At 44.5% G+C, this 16039-nt stretch overlaps 1 protein-coding gene across 1 annotated transcript in view; it reads right to left on the reverse strand.

The window, feature by feature from the left end:
• rtn4rl1b (reticulon 4 receptor-like 1b) overlaps positions 1 to 7629 on the reverse strand; it is a 43440-nt gene extending 35811 nt beyond the window's left edge. Inside the window, exons 1-2 of the mRNA XM_053423303.1 lie at positions 7557 to 7629; positions 6888 to 7022 (exon numbers count right to left, since the gene is read on the reverse strand). Of these exons, the coding sequence (XP_053279278.1) occupies positions 6888 to 7022; positions 7557 to 7629 (208 nt within the window). The remainder of the gene's footprint in view (positions 1 to 6887; positions 7023 to 7556) is intronic.
• Between the last annotated feature and the right edge of the window lie 8410 nt (positions 7630 to 16039).

Genomic DNA, 16039 nt, shown 5'->3' on the forward strand with positions numbered 1-16039 from the left:
CTTCGGATGGATCCAACAGACGATCATGTAACTTTCACCTTTTCGGAGTCAGTGGATAATTCATAATGATGGATATAAAAATTAAATGCTTTTTTCCTTGTGCACAGTATTGTTTTTTGCGTGGAATGACTGAATAATACTTTCAGCAGTTCACTTCAGTTTACAGCATTTCCTCAATCTGAAGGCCTCTGTCACTGAGAATAGAAGTTTCCTAATGACAGTGCAATCAAAACAGTTTCTGCAAAGCCTTCCTGAGATTTAGCCGGGTTAACACGGGAGTTCAAAGTAATACGCCATCAAAAGGTCTGATGAAATATTCACTATGCAGCATAACTCTGCATCCTCATCTAATCTCTGGCAGAACATTCCCCTGGTGCACCGGCTGTGTCCCTACAGTCCCCCCCCAAAAAAAACATTCGGGGAAACTTTGTTGATGACAAACTATCGATAAAACTATTTTGTGATGGATGATGCAGGGATGGCGGATGAATCATTGTCGATGCTCCTTCAGGAAATTTGCACCCTCACAGCCACAAGCTGAAGGCGAAGGAAGACTCCTTCAAAAACTCCACAAAGGAAATTGGAAGGCGCCGGAAAGAAAGTAAGAGAAAAGTCTTTATTCTATATATCGAAGGACACGGAACCATTTCAGAGAAGCTGCGCGCAATAAAAAACCTTTCATCAGCCGTAACCAGCAGTACTTTGTCTACCACTCCCAAGCTATGGTCTGGCTTTTCCTCAGTAAAATTGTTTGATGTTGTGTGAACCCATAAAAAGCGATGTCTTCTTGTGATAACTCATCACTGGAGGCTGCCAAATGATTGGATATACAGTATGTGGACATATTTCTGTGCAGCACTTTAAGAACAAGTCAGGAAAGGAATCTGACAAAAACTTAAATTTGATCTTGCTGTGTCTTTAGGATATTTCAGCCGTCTGCTTGGGAACCATTGGTCGAGAAGAACTTTTCTATTTATATATTTGGACAAATTTAAAACCTGTATTGTGTCTTGCATTTGATTATAGTTGCATTGGCTGTTTGATGCAAAAAGCTCTCATGTAAAGTGCTTTAATAATAATAATAATAACAATTAAAACGTAAAACAAGGTGCTTCACAAAATCCATGGCAGAAAATGAGTAAACTAAATTAAATGTTTTTTAAATTGAATTTAAGTGATCATCGAGATTAGAAAAGTGAGATATAAATACAGACCATTTACCATTAACTGTAATTGTTTGAGCATATCTGGGCAAGCTCCCACAACAGTCTACTGTAGGGCTGTGCATCACGTGCACTCACAAAAATACAACATCTTAAAAGTAGTACTATTAACATGTTTACATTTTTTTAGGAAGTAGTTACTTACCCAAACCCGATATACTTTTTATTATCGTAATAGCCATTTTTTTTAGCTGATTTCACTTGGGTCACCTGGTGTCGTGTTTTCCTTCTCACAGATTAGCACGGTGACTAGATGCACTTTTCAAATTGATTTGTCAGGATTTAAGTCAAAGATATCATTGAGCTGCTCTCTGCGTGTGAAACAATGAATAAGTTACCGGCCCCTCGGGGAAACTGGTTGCCGGCAAGTGGGGGCATTTTTGTTCCATAATGAGCTTGAGACTGATTTAAGTAGCAGATAATTATAGATTAAACATGTAATCCTAATGCTCCAAAGGCAAAGAAAAGATAGTTTGCCAGATTAGTTTCTCAGTAGAATAAGGATTTGGGACTTTGCAGGTGATAATGAGGTTGGGAGACAGAGACCTGCGCCGCTCTGATTTGCCTTAAAGACGAAGGGATTGTCTTCAGTGGAACCCTCGTGGGAGGATGTGTCCCACAGTGACACGTCTTCTTAAGAGACATTCGGTTGCATAACTGGAAGTTAGCTTGCACAGTGGTATCCGGGAGCAGCCGCCACTTTCATCCGAACTCATCACATTTACTTTCCCTGGCTGGGCCCACTTCAACAGCAACATAACACTCACTCAGGGCTTATTATATTCCGTCTGCATGCTGGTCCTTGCGAGCCAGATTTCCTAATTACTCCACCTCATAAAAATTCTCTGTGCTCGTCCTTTGCACTCGGCCCGGCGCACTGGCGAGAGAGTTTAACTCGCGAGGGTTCAGGGTGTGAGAATAACACTCGCCCACCTTCATCCTCCCTTTATCTATACATAATACATTTTTTGCATTAATGCTAATATTTGTAAACGGTGCGCTGGACTGCCGCTCCATGTTGTTCGCTGAACTGGCTCAGTGTTTGTAAATGCATTCAAACGCTGAGGTAGCTAGAGGAGATAATGGGAGGGAGTGTGTGTGTTTGTGTTTGTGTGTGTGTTTATGTGTGTGTGTGTGTGTGTGTGGAGGGGATAAAGGTGGTAAAAGTGCAGTTAGCTGGCACCAGCACAGACTGGACGGACAGGCCTGGCTGGTCCAATTACACCTGATCTGAGGTCAGGAGGAGCGAGCGGTAGTAATACAGGCCACCGCAAACAAGACTGCAAATAGACATCCTCTCATCGGTGTCCACAGCACTTCATCACTGATCTACTACAGAGCTGGAACATCAATCAGAGTGAAGGATCGCTGGGTAACATGAAACTGTTTGATTAGGAAATTTACCATTTTATAAACGAGAGTCAAAGGTCAAGTTCTCAGGAGTTTGTCAGTGAAACAGTATTTTTAATTAGTGTCGTCGATATCGTGGAGCTGTGGCTTGATCAGATTTAATTGAAAGTTTTTCTTATGCAGTGGTTCAGGTAAAATACTGTCTGTCCTTTTGGTGACTTTAATTAAGGTTTACACTAATCAGTCATTTGATGACATGGTACTTTTTAATAACCCTTTTTTATCTCTATGCATGCAATGACCTTTTTAAAGCACGTTCAGGCTCTCATGAAGATGAACAGATCATTGGGTGTAACTAACATTGCTACCAGACCCACAATCGTATCTTTTATGCATGGCAAAAAAATACTTTGAGTTTTATTATGTTATTGTTCATTTTCCGCCGTCATCACAATTGCAATCACCATCGATTCAAGCTCTTTCTTTTCTAACTACTTGCTTCTCCATCCATTTTTCCTGCAGTGAGCGGTTGATGCCTCCGTTTGATGGCGTGACCACTTTTGTTTATGGTTCTCGCACTTCCACAATCACTGGGCCTGTATAAAATAATTCCATGGGCAGCACCGATTTGTCTCCATTGTGTGAATGGTAATAACACGGAGTCTCTGTGCTCATCCCGGAGGTGTCGGCTCTCATTTAGTGCACAATCTTAACGTGCTCAATTAACATGGGAACAATGCTATTATGGAATGCATCCATTTGCTTTCCCATCTCACAGTATTATATTACAAATGGGAGCACATGAATAATGGTGAACATCCTCGGTATCGATGGTGCGCTGTTTCCAAGCAAATTTGAATCCTATGAGGGAAGCTGATTAGTCCGACACGAGTATTCCTCCACGGCCAATTCTACCCTGTGTTGTTGTTTATATTTATATGTGCAAGTGACTTTCTGTGTGTGTGTGTGTGTGCGTGTGTGTGTGTGCATGAGTCAAAGTCTGTTCTAGTAATCAGCCTCTTTTATTACAGGAGCTGTGCGGTGCAGAGTTTTTTTTTGTGTTACTATGGGAGCAGGTGGTTTGTCATTTTGGCTGATCGATATTTGATCTTTTTGTTTGTTGCGTGGTGGCGCAATAAAAAGCAGGAGGCAAAATAACAGGGTGCACCTCTGGGGCATCAGGTAGCCCCCAAGCGGGGCCGAGAAACCCTTTAAAGTGCCCCCCCCCCCCCCCGGGCACCACAATGGCCGAGCAATTGTTGTGACAGACGGATGAGTTGCAGAATGGATCAGCCGGAGACGGGAAAACGGAGCAGGGGAGGAAATTGCAGAGCAGGGAAGTTTTGACGGAGGTGACGCTAACTTGTTCTGTGTTGCTTCAGTCGGTGAAATGTGGCCCTGTTCTCCCAGCAGTGTGAAGGCCTCGCTCTGATGAATGTGCTTTTTCTCATTCGGCCTTTAATGAGTATTTCTCTGCTTTTTCACCGAAGCCTCTCCTCCGTCCTTTTTGAAAAACTGACTCCTGCACTCCCTGCACTGACACGAGGAGCTGACCACTCTCTCCCTGGCCAACTTAAAGCACATAATTCATTTAACGTCGATATTTTAAAGTATCAATGGACAACTCCTCTGCAAACTCTTACCCTGGCTCCCTCCCATCACTCTGGCAGAAGAGTCCAAAATATGCGTCATCACAACCAGAAGAGACGACACTCACGAGCATATACATAAAAAAAATGTCTGTCTGCAAGATTGGAAAGGTCATTTAGGGCAAAAAAGTCATTTCTGCATTCTGCTGCTCGGGCATTAAGTGGTGTTTATGCGAATGGGGGGGGGGGATTGTCGCTCAATGTAAATATTTATTTGTAGTCACGCTTCCCTTGATTGATTTTCTGGCAACTCCTTTCTCTGGGAAAAACAGCAGAGGGATGGCGCAGCATTGTTAAACACAATCCCCCTGAATATCGTCTGACTACAGCCCCCCCGATCCCATACAAATCCATCATAACACAGGAGTCCATCTTTTTCATTTTGTACACGCCGTCCCCCATTGTCCTCGAAAGACAGCCAACCCCGGCATGAAATTGCAGATGCTTTACTCCGGCTAAATTACAGCTCGCGGGCTCAACTGGCGCTTCCTGAAATAGATGAGAGACAAGGGGTCAGTTACACTTTTGTCATCCGCTGATAGGAGCAGCTCTCTCTCCGCGAGGCCGCTCCACCTGCTGGTGTCACCAGAGACAATCCCCTCATGTGTGATGGGCACGAGAGCTGTCGCCGTGATTAATGACACAATAACATTTGTGGCCAGCGTCCAGTTTTATTCTTTCTCAGATGTGTCCCCTTGAACTCTCTGCTTCCTCCCCGCAGATATTTCACTGTTACTTTTATATCTGAGGGTTATTTGAGGGGAAGGAAAAAAATGGAGGAAGTTCACTTTCCAGTCTCTCCATCTCTTTGGATTACAACCTGGTTTGCCCAGTCAGGAACATCTCCTGAATTTTATTTCACAGGGTGATAAACTAAATGTCAAAAACAACTGAGGGCAAAATAAGGTTTTCTGTTTAAATAAGGAACAGTCGTGGTCGTGGTTCAAAGAATCAAAGTAACCTGTGGATTTGATAAAGAAAAAGAACAACCATGTTAAACTCTCATCCATCCAACCCCTGTCTCCTTTGTGGCTTAACACACATCACATCCCATAATGGATTTGTAACTGGCCGACTCCGAATATAGGTTTCACGACAGTATGTAGGAACAAAACCATGGGATACTTTACTCAATACACTCAATACTCCACACAAAAGACGGGTCTGACCCCTTTGTCTTTGCATCACCTCCCTCTAATGCACTGTTTCTGCTCCCTCTCTCCCCTCCCTCTCTTCCCCCCCCCTCTCATTACAGGATCCAGAGAAGGGGGCGGTGACGCTTAATCGAGACAACCTGCCCCCGGCTTGAGTCTCACTCCCTGGGTTCCTGCACGCCCTCTGGCACATCATTGATCTCATTTCAACTGTCTGTTCCTCCCTTAGTGCACACACACACACACAAACACACACACACACACACACACACACACACACACACACACACACACACACACACCTTACTTGCCATCCCAGTGACTTGCATACCTAAATGGTGTGGTCTACGTCACTTACTGACATTGGACTCTTCCCCCCCATTATACCTTCGTTGGAGTTTTCTGTGTGTGTGTGTGTGTGTGTGCAGGGGAAGGAAAATAATGGCTTGTGAGCCTCGGTGCACATTATGTGTGTGTTTGACTTACATGTGCGTCTCTGTGAGTGTCTGTTTGTGTGTGTGTGTGTGTGTTTGCTGGGCTGTCAGGCTAAAAGCAGGGCAGTGACAGGTCCTGAGTGTGAGATTGACAGGCCCACTGGGAGTCCGACCAGAGATGGATATGGTTGCACTAATTGAACTGTAAGAGCACTGGAGCTTTCAAAGCAGCCTGACCGAGCACTGTTTACACTTCTAATAAGTTAAGGTGCCTGTTTGTGTGTGTTTGTGTGTTTGCCCTCCATGTTTGTTGCACATTTGTATCTCCATTAACGAATCTGCATTCTCCCAGCGTTGATGACATCGGATTGGATGTGCTGCTTCATGCTTCAGACAGAGAAAGCCCCGATTTGAGATTTTGTTTTGTTGTTGTTGTGAATTGTTTCAGACAGGCTGAGCCGAAGGCCCCACGCCTCATCATCGACAGCTCCGCTATTAACTCAGTGTTATGTTACATTTGCTATTTATCAGCAGCCTCAAAAGCGTCTTTACTGGGCCTCGCGTGTCAATCTGAGACCTGAGGGAGGAACTTGTTATAGACCTAACGTCCTGTGATGTGTACACAGTAGTTCCACGACACCAGAGGACACACACCACGGGTCGCCACGCAAGGTTGCACTGGCGCCCGCCCAGTGCACACACACACACACACGTCCCGGCCTTCTTCTGTGACAGATCGATGAATCTTTTATATGTTTATCCATTTCAATTCGGTGGCTGGTGTATTATTAAAGCTCTGGTGTGCGGCTTACATTAACCCCCTCAGACGGGGGCAGAGACAGGCGAGGACAGGGCGGCCTCTCTCGCTCTTCTTATCTCGCCGTCTCTCATCTATCATCATCTGTTCGTCCGCCGCTGTGTGTTTACTCGCCTTGTCTCTATCTATCTCCGTCCCGGCCTCTCAGCCCTGCACCTTGCCGCACCGTCCTGCTTCTCTCAGCCCACCCCCTGCATCTTGAGTGTGCGTATACATACGTATGTGCTGTCAAGAGTCCCTATGCTGTGTCTCCGTCTCACGGGAGCTATCTTGAAGATGAGCGGTGTGTGTCTGTCTGTTTCTCTCTGTGTTTCGGAGCCAGGACATCAGGTCAGAGTCTGACTTTGACCGCGCTTTGGCCGCGGAGCTCTCACGGAAAACTTTAGAAAGCCCGTCTGGAACGAGACGGTGAGGGGAAACTGAGAGGGCATGGAGGAGGTTATGAGTCCCTGCACCGGGCTCTCCGCTGACAGGCAGCTCCTCCCTCCTGGCCTCCAGTCAGAGGGGGAGCTGTACCGCAGGGGGGGGGGGGGTAGAGTCGGGATGGACGGGTCCCAGCTGGAGAGACGGCTGTGAGGGGTGACGCTGGCGAAAACAGTGACGGGCGATGAGCCAAGTGATGAGCACGTACAGAGACAGTTAGAGCATGAGCGCACAAATATTTGTGTACGGCTGCATGTTTGTGTTTATGTGTATCCGTATGGGTGCAGGCAAGGTAAGAAAAGATGGGACACAGGCTGAGGCACTGCAGAAAGGCAGATTATGACTGAAAATCCCTGCATACAAAATTATGTGTGTGTGTGTGCTTGAAAGAGAGAGAGAGAGACAGAGGGGAGGGTAGAGCCAGACAGGCCCTATCAGGCCGTGCTGTTTCAGTAATCTCCGATTCAGCACGGCCTCGGCTTCTGTCACGTCTCTCTCTCCTCCACCTGTCTTCTTGCGGTACACCTTGCCTGGCACCGGGCTCTGGTTACACCTCGGCCCGTCCCACCTGGTTCTCATGAGGAACCCGGTACTCCCTCCACAGACAGGGCCTATTGATTGCTGTGTCAGAGGCCATATTATACCATCCCCTCTCCGGACTGGCAGAGGCCCCTACTCATTCTTTCTGGGCCTGTGTGAGCAGCCAACAGATGACATTTAAACTGTGGCTGGTACACACGCCCGCTGGACCGCAGCTAACCGCCTTCCTAATGGCTGCTTTACAGATGGCATTTCACTCTTGGCTTATCAACACTATTTAAAAACACAGCTTGTTTTGCGAAGGCCAGTCACGTTGTTTTTGGCCGGACACTTTGTCATGCAAAACATCAAACCATTACCGCGACATATTATTCACTCAGGGTCGGAGGAGGTGGAGCTCCAGGCTCTAAATATGTCTCATTAGTAGAAGCTTCGTTTGAGCTTTGAAATCAGTGTTTGGCTCATTCTTCTCTGACCGGTAGGCGATGCTGCAGCAACACAGAGGAGATCCGTTCACGCCTGTAATCCACTTGACTTACAGTGACGCTTACAGTGAGCATAAAGGTCGCGCCGGTGTAACGCAATGCCTCAAATGACCACCGTAGCCGAAAGGTTTCCGCGCCAATTCCCAGAGACACACCGTGAAGCGGCTCAGCCAAGCGCACCGGCTCGTTTAAATTCCCATTTAGAGAGGAATCACTCATTATTGTCACGGTATTAAGCAGCTTGATGCCCACGGCAGCTCAGAGACATGTCAGATTCGCTTGACCCTATCGCTTCGATCCCACTATGTGTAGCTCCCGGGGGGTTAGTGGCTCCCTGCTCACATCCGGAGGAAGATGATATGGTCTCATGTGGAATGAAAGGATTGTCTTTGACCACAATGGAAGCTTGATTATTAAATATAAATGAGGCAGAGGAGCTGATGGACAAATGCACGTGTTCACAGGAAAACAGCAGTTTAAATTTTTTTTTTTTTAATGCTGCGGAAACTCAAGATCATTTCTGGACATGCTGTCTCGTCAGATGGCGGCGTCTTGTTTGCAGAGCCGTGATTTACATGTCGAGCATACGCCACGAAGATAACTAATGGTAACAGCATTGAATAATTGGCTATTGAGTGAAGCAAGCAGATTGCAGTTATAATGATATCCTTCAAGTTCCACATGACAACAGGGGACATGCACAAGGTTCTAATTTCACCTGCAGGAAAATTTGATTAATTGCTGTTTCTCGACTGGAAGAGAAATATCACTAGAGAGCAAATTGATGAATTAAAAGTGTGACTGAATAAATACACAGTGAGTGATTTGAATAATGGGAATGGATATTTTTCACGATGAAAGGCTTTTAATCAATTATTTTCTTTGCCTCTAATCTGTACCATGTCTTAATTTTACTTAACTGTTTATTAATTTTCTTTTTTCCTCTGTTCCCTCAAGTAACTTTTTCCTTATAACGAATAACCGACCTGGGAGTGTTCACCTCGTGTTGAGGGAAGGAGTTGTTGTAACACAGCTTTGTTTTACACGTCTTTCTTCATCCTTTGACTTTTCTGAAGCACAGGAGCCCCATGTGTTTTTTTCAATCCTTCCCTTTTGCTATTCACTGGCTGCAGCTGCATCTCGGTGAAAACCCCTCAAGTGGTTCATAATCAATTGCCGAAACAGCTTTTTGGGTGTTTCACTGCCGCATGAAGCTTATTGCTATTGCACAGGCATTTGAAACACACCTCTCTTATTAGGTTTGTGAGAAGAAAAAAAGGAATTGCTGCTTGGGAAAGTTACAGATGAATAATGATCTGGCTCTGAGAAAATAGGAAAAAATTGAGGTGTTATTAGAGACTTTAGAAAGTGGCAGGAGAGTGAAAACTCATTTTTAGTTTGTTTTGTGGGAGCGATTGGAGGCTACGAAGACTTTGTGTTTTTTTTCCCTTTATTTAACTCACTCCATTATTTATTTTTGAATATCATTAAAGTTTAGATTAATCAGAAAAAGCCTGTCAGTGATGTTTGTCAGGGAGTCCAATGGTGACTCTGAGCTCATTTCACACCTTCGATCTGCGTTAACGCCGACTGAAAGGTGAAGAAGGTTTTCCCAACAACAACACTTATGAAAAAAACAACTGGTGTGTGTGTGTGTGACATTTTCATTCACATAATTAGGGCGGTATAGACGGGGACTCGGGGAAAAACAAATGCAGTTTTCATGTCAGTGCTAATAAGGTGATGAATAGTTGGAGTCACTGTCCTGTCGCAGGGGAGCTGTCCAAGGGGACATTGGGGGTCGAGGCGGGGGCTGACCAAAATGGGGAGTGACAGAGGAGGTTGGGATATCGGAAGGAGTCATCAAATGGGAGAGAGAGAGAGAGAGAGAGAGAGAGAGAGAGAGAGAGAGAGAGAGAGAGAGAGAGAGAGAGGATGTTGTCACTACCCCTGAGAGGACAGGTGTGGACCAGGATTAAGACTGAGTTTCACTGGCAGCCATCTGGAAACGGCCTTCACTTCAACCGCAAGGGACGGGACATTCACAACCATCCGCAGCTGTGTGCGCACAAACACACAAACACACAAACACACACACGTGAGAGGACAGTTACTCATGTATTCACAGACACACACACACACATGGCACTTTATGAGTGCGCTGCTGGGGTGAAACAAACAAACTACAGTGACGCTGCGGTTGAATCGGAGGCTATACGGATGCTTGAGATGAATAATGAATGCAATAATATTTCCCACCATTTTACACCTTCCTCCTCCGGATCAGCCTGAAAGACAGACACCGAACCCGGCTACAGGTCTCAGTCGGTCTGTCCTCTCCACTCTGCACTCAACCCAAATCATTTCCCTTGCTTTCACAGCTGCAGGGTAATAAGGGAACAGGGAAAAGGGAGGGAGAGAAAGAGGTAGAGTCTAAATGAAAAACCGGTCCCGGTTTAACATCTTCTCTTTCTGGGGCACCGCTAAGTTTTATTGGATTTTTTTTTTCTTCTTCACTCCTACTTTCGTCAAATCAGAAAGAATTTTCTCATAACCTTTGGCACATGTGCAATGTCAAATTTAATCACTTTCCTTGTCAAAATACACTGGACATTAAATTAAAATGCAAAGACATGGACACATAGTAATCTAGTGTGTGACAAGTGGTGCCTATTATACGGGGCCACCGTCCTTGTTAGAAAAAGTGATGCTGGAGTGTGTCTGCTCTGCATCTTAACACTCCTTTAATCAGAAGATACATGAGATTCAGGAGTCTTATGAAGCCACTTAATACCCGGCCTCATTATTGTTACACAGCACAATAACTGAAAGATAATCCTCAGACCGCTCTCTTTGATTGGAGACGGCACACGGGTACAGTCAATTTCCGGCTGCATACCATGAGGGTCAAGACTCTAAATAGAGCCGGGAACACAATGTCACGACGCAAAACTGTGAAACCAAAAAACATGGGAACCTACTTTACAAATGTGCAGCTCCGCCATTCACACAAAGTCCATTCACACAATCGCCCACGCAGCCATTTGTCCGTCCATTCACTCGCCCATCAATAACACGGTTATATAATTTGCTGATGAGGAGATGTAATGCATGTTAAAGACCAGTCATAATCGCCTCTAATGGCCCGTAGACGATCACGTTCTAAACTAGAGAGTCGCCCTCTTTACATTTTATTGCAGTTATTGTCTGTCTCATTAATTGTGGTCTAGTTGTTCAGAGGACTCGGGAGCAGTTGGTTCTATAATGTTGAGAAATGTAGGATTTTATAATTTACAATAGGAACACACTCGTTTTTCATTACTCAATTTAGCCTATAATGTTTAATGTAAATACATGCGATTAATAAAGTTACACTCTGGTTTTCTTGACAACAAAACACATGATTGACAAGTGTGGGTGATTTAAATGTTCAGCGTTTAGTGCACAATCTGTCCTCCATTTTATATTTGAGTGTTGATATTGATGCTACATCAAAAACTCGTCTCAACACATGAATAATTAATGTTAATGATAACAGAGTCAGTAAAAAGACTTTTAACAGTCTGACCCATGCATTAACTGCAAAGCTGCGTTTGAAAGGGGGGTTTGTATTAGAGTCATTTCCTGCTCGGTGATCGGTCATTAACGGATACTTCATCATCTTCAGCTCAGAAGCTTCTCAGCCCCGAAAACATGCTTGTGGTCATCACTGGGATGGAAGAAACCATTCATTAAAAAGCATGGGAGTAAATGTCAGAACAGATTGTGTCATGTGAGGAACTAAGATTCTTGGACATCGACCAAGAGCCAATCAAAGGAGAGGGGAAGCAACCATTGGAGTATTAGAACCAATCCAAAATCCGCTAATGACTTTGAACAGTTCTTTATCTGATGGCTGAATTAAAAAAAATCAAGAAAAATGTTTTAAAGTAAAAAATTGCATGAATCAACAATGCCATGAAATTATTAAAGTATATTGTAGTCACTTATTTTTTTAAATGTTTAAATAGTAATTTGTATTTGCTTTCACTCAGAAATTAAAAAGGAAATCACGGCAGCATCATGTATACGGAGCTCGATCATGCGTGAACACAACAGTGAAGTGAACGTTTAGTGTATAGATCGGCTCTTATGGCTCAGTTTGCTCGTGCTAAGCTAACACCTCGTATTGGTACACTGTAAACAAATTAGCCTTCATGGTGTTAATGAAACGCTGCTATAAGGCAATGAAAGTATTCTACAGACATTCTCGCGTCTATCAATCCTCCAACTGCTTCACCCACAGCAAACAGTACCCGCCTGCTCTCAGTAATTGCACACCTTTTTCATCAGTAAATACACTCGGTAATCTCACACATGAGAATGCATTCCTGTTTCTCACTTATTACATTTGCTGTTATGTTTCACAGGGAGGATGTCTGAGATAATCCCACTCAGCACATCCTGAGGAGCTCTGTTGTCTCGATAGTCTTTGCTGATGAGCAAATACAAGTTATCATCGTGTTTCATTATATTGCCAAATTGTTATATAAATCTGTAAGCACTTGTGAAAGTTTACAATATGAGCAAGGACAATTCAAACATTAACATAGTTCTTATGATACATCTATCGAAAAATGTTAATCTTCTCTCCACGGGTGAATAATGCAGCATTGGAAAAACTACATTATAATAATATTTAGTCTGTAAAGTCAGAAATAATTAACCCTCTTTGGGGTCCTCGGGTCCTGAGGACCAGGACCCTCTTCAACAGCTCGGAAAAACATACTTAACTTTGTTATATGACCTCTTTACTTCTATTAATCTTCTATTGGATTAGACGGATCACCAGGTTAAAATGTTAATATGAATTTTTAAAAGTATTATTTTCAATAATAAGGACATAAAGTACAATTATCATCTTGTGGTCAGTAGCCAACGCCAAGAAGTTAAGCAGAATTAAATGTCATGGTGTCAATTTATGGCCAGAAACAGTTTTTTTTTTGCAGAACAATATGATGTGACAGGGAAGTTAACTTTTGACCCTTTGGATGTAAAATGTCGTCATCTCACACTTTTATCCAATTAGTGTATTAATTTGTGGATTATGGCCAAAAACATGTTGACTGAGGTCACAGTGACTTTTGAAGAAATCCCCTCAAGAAATACGACGGACAAGCAGACAACAAAGAAACACAACGCCTCCGGCACCGGCTGTCGTCGAGACATGAAAAATAAAAACCATCCTTTTTTGATGGTGGGATGAATTCTAAGTATATTTCTCAGCTTGTTCGTGTTTATAGACCTTGATAAAGAGGTACCTCAGGCTTACTATCTAGCATATCTTCGATTTCTTTTTAAAGGTCACCGATAAAGAAAAGATAAAGTACAGACTTCATAACTACTCTTATGTTACTGACCTCTGGCTGACGTCATTGACACACATATATAACAGGTACTGCAACTCCACGTCCTTCTTCAGTCTACAAGTTCAGACCGGTAGATCGGTTAGCATCTGCGCTATACAAGTGACCTTGAGCAGGACACTTAATGTAATCTCTACCTTCTCTGGTCTTTTAACTTAACACAGGGATCAATACACATGTATTATCACAATGGCATCGTAATGAGAACCTCTGTGATTGATTATCAAAATCAAGTCCATCAAAGAAGTGCCAGAAAGACAATGAAAATGATATTTTTATCTGGGGCCTATTTTAAAGATTAAGATTAAGATTAAGATGCATTTATTCGTCCCAAACACATGCACAGACATGCAAAGTCACACTCATGCAGGTAGGGAAATTTAATCTCTGCTTTTGACCCATCTGGTGCAGGACACACAGAGCAGTGAGTGACCATGTACGGCGCTCGGGGAGCAGATGTTGGGGGAGTAAGGTGCCTTGCTCAGGGGCACTAGACAGGGTAGGGAGACTCTTGGATTTTTTGGGCAGATCAATCCAGGTTCGTCTTTTGTTGTTTCTCCGTGGAGTCGAACCAGAGACGAACCAGAGACCTTCTCTGACCTTCTCTGCCCATAGTCCAAGTTTCTGCCACTAGACCACCGCCCTACAATCCTCATGCAGTATCAACGTGTAGGCCGCAGGAGCGTCTCCACCAGAGTCTGGCTCCACCCAGTGAGCAGGCTGAACCAGGCGGCCGGCTAATGGTCCGGTGTGGTTCATAGCAGGGGCAGTCGTTCCTAATGACCTGTAGCAGAGCAGCACTTCCCTGTACAGTGAGAGCACTCAGGAGCCTCATGAAATCTAGCGCCGATCTCATTTTGTAGCTGCGTGCGCTTCCTCTATAACATGGCATCACCAGTGGGCGTGAATAATAGAGTGGAATAGGCTCGGAGCAGGCAGCCTGACAGCCGCGGCTCCCTCTGTCCACCCTAACAGTGTTACCCCATTTGTTACAGTATCCTCCCCACTCCCTGTCTGCTGTTGACCAACAAGCATTGTTGACCGGATAATAAAATCGGCCCCGGCTCTGAGAATTTCTTTCCACTTCACATTTATTCAAGTCAACTTTGGGAAATTCACTTCTACATGCACGTACACGACCGAGCGGGCCCATCGCTGAAGGAAGGGGAACGGGAGGGAGCGTGGGCTGATGCTTCATGGCCCCTAATTGCATTGGAAGTTGGGCCTGCTGTTTCCCTGTGTCGGCCCTATCAGTCACACTTAGATGAAGCCTGAGGGGAAGTAATACGGGAAGATTGGGCCTGAGTGGCGTGGGGGAAGTTACCGGGGCAGATGGGAGACTGCGGAGTGATACCGTGTGAAGTACCACATCCAGGGCTTCGGCTCGCTGTGGATGGGTTGTGTGTGATGGTAATGAAGAGAGATGAGATACATCTGATACTCAGAGGATGGAAATGTCTCACACGCGCAGTCCTCCCAAGAACGGCCGCTCTATGGATTATTCACAGAAACGCTTGCGAGCGATAAACATCATTCAGCACGGTCCAGTTTCTGCAGTGTCTCCATTTTTAAGTATTTCAAGGGAGAAACTTAGAAGAATAGTATGCACTGATATAGAATATGAAGGGAATGTGCTGACATGAGGCCTCGTTGGTTCTCGACTCATGGACGCCTTGAAATACCGATAGGATAGAGATCCACATGATCCGCACGCTGTATCAGTGGGTAACGGACTTTAGTACGCACTGAGCAAGGACTCTGAGAGATGGGGAGGGAGATAGGCTGGCATTTTAAAATGTCTGCACTCGATCTGGGCTCTGTCGAGGTCGGTGGGACAGCAGTGTCAATGGGATTATTCAGCGTACCTATTTTTAAGCATGTACCAGACACTTTAATGGGCAGCTCTGTTTTAACAGAACGTTTAAAATATGCAGTGATGGATGTCCCATGCAGTCAGAGTGCATTTCTGTCCCGGTGCGAATCAATAAAACATAGATGTGATCTACTTTTTACAGGATTTATCCCAAGTGTGTAAATAAGCTGTGATGTAATCGATAAGTTCCCCTTTGACAAAAGCTTGTTATCTGAGAAGCAAGTAAATACATCCAGAGCTTCCACAGAGCAGCAACATAATGAGAAATGAGAGAAAATGAGAAATGATGCTGTTTTGCTACCTTCGCCCGGTGGCTAATGATCTCTGAGTGTCTAACAAAATCTCGGAGAGAAATGAATGGGGGGGGGGCTGGGGTTGTGATTTTATTCAAATTAGGGCAAACGCCATCAATAAGGCTCTTTAGTTGGTTGCAGGGATAATGCTTTCACCGTGACTTCAGACCTACACGACAAAACAGTACTGAAAAAATCCGAAAGGAGCTCCTTCCTCTTTCTCTACCTACTAATGAAGATTTATGGCTTCTGGTGTCACATCACAGACGATTTACATAACACAACGGGGAGGCCTGCGCCAGTGGAGGGAGAGCGAGGGACGGCCACGCAGAGAGAGAGCCGTCAGGAGCTCTGAGGTCCTCCAGCCGACATGACACACTATTAATATGCATA

Source organism: Pleuronectes platessa, chromosome 5 (assembly GCF_947347685.1).
Source record: "Pleuronectes platessa chromosome 5, fPlePla1.1, whole genome shotgun sequence".
Lineage (NCBI taxonomy): Eukaryota > Metazoa > Chordata > Actinopteri > Pleuronectiformes > Pleuronectidae > Pleuronectes > Pleuronectes platessa.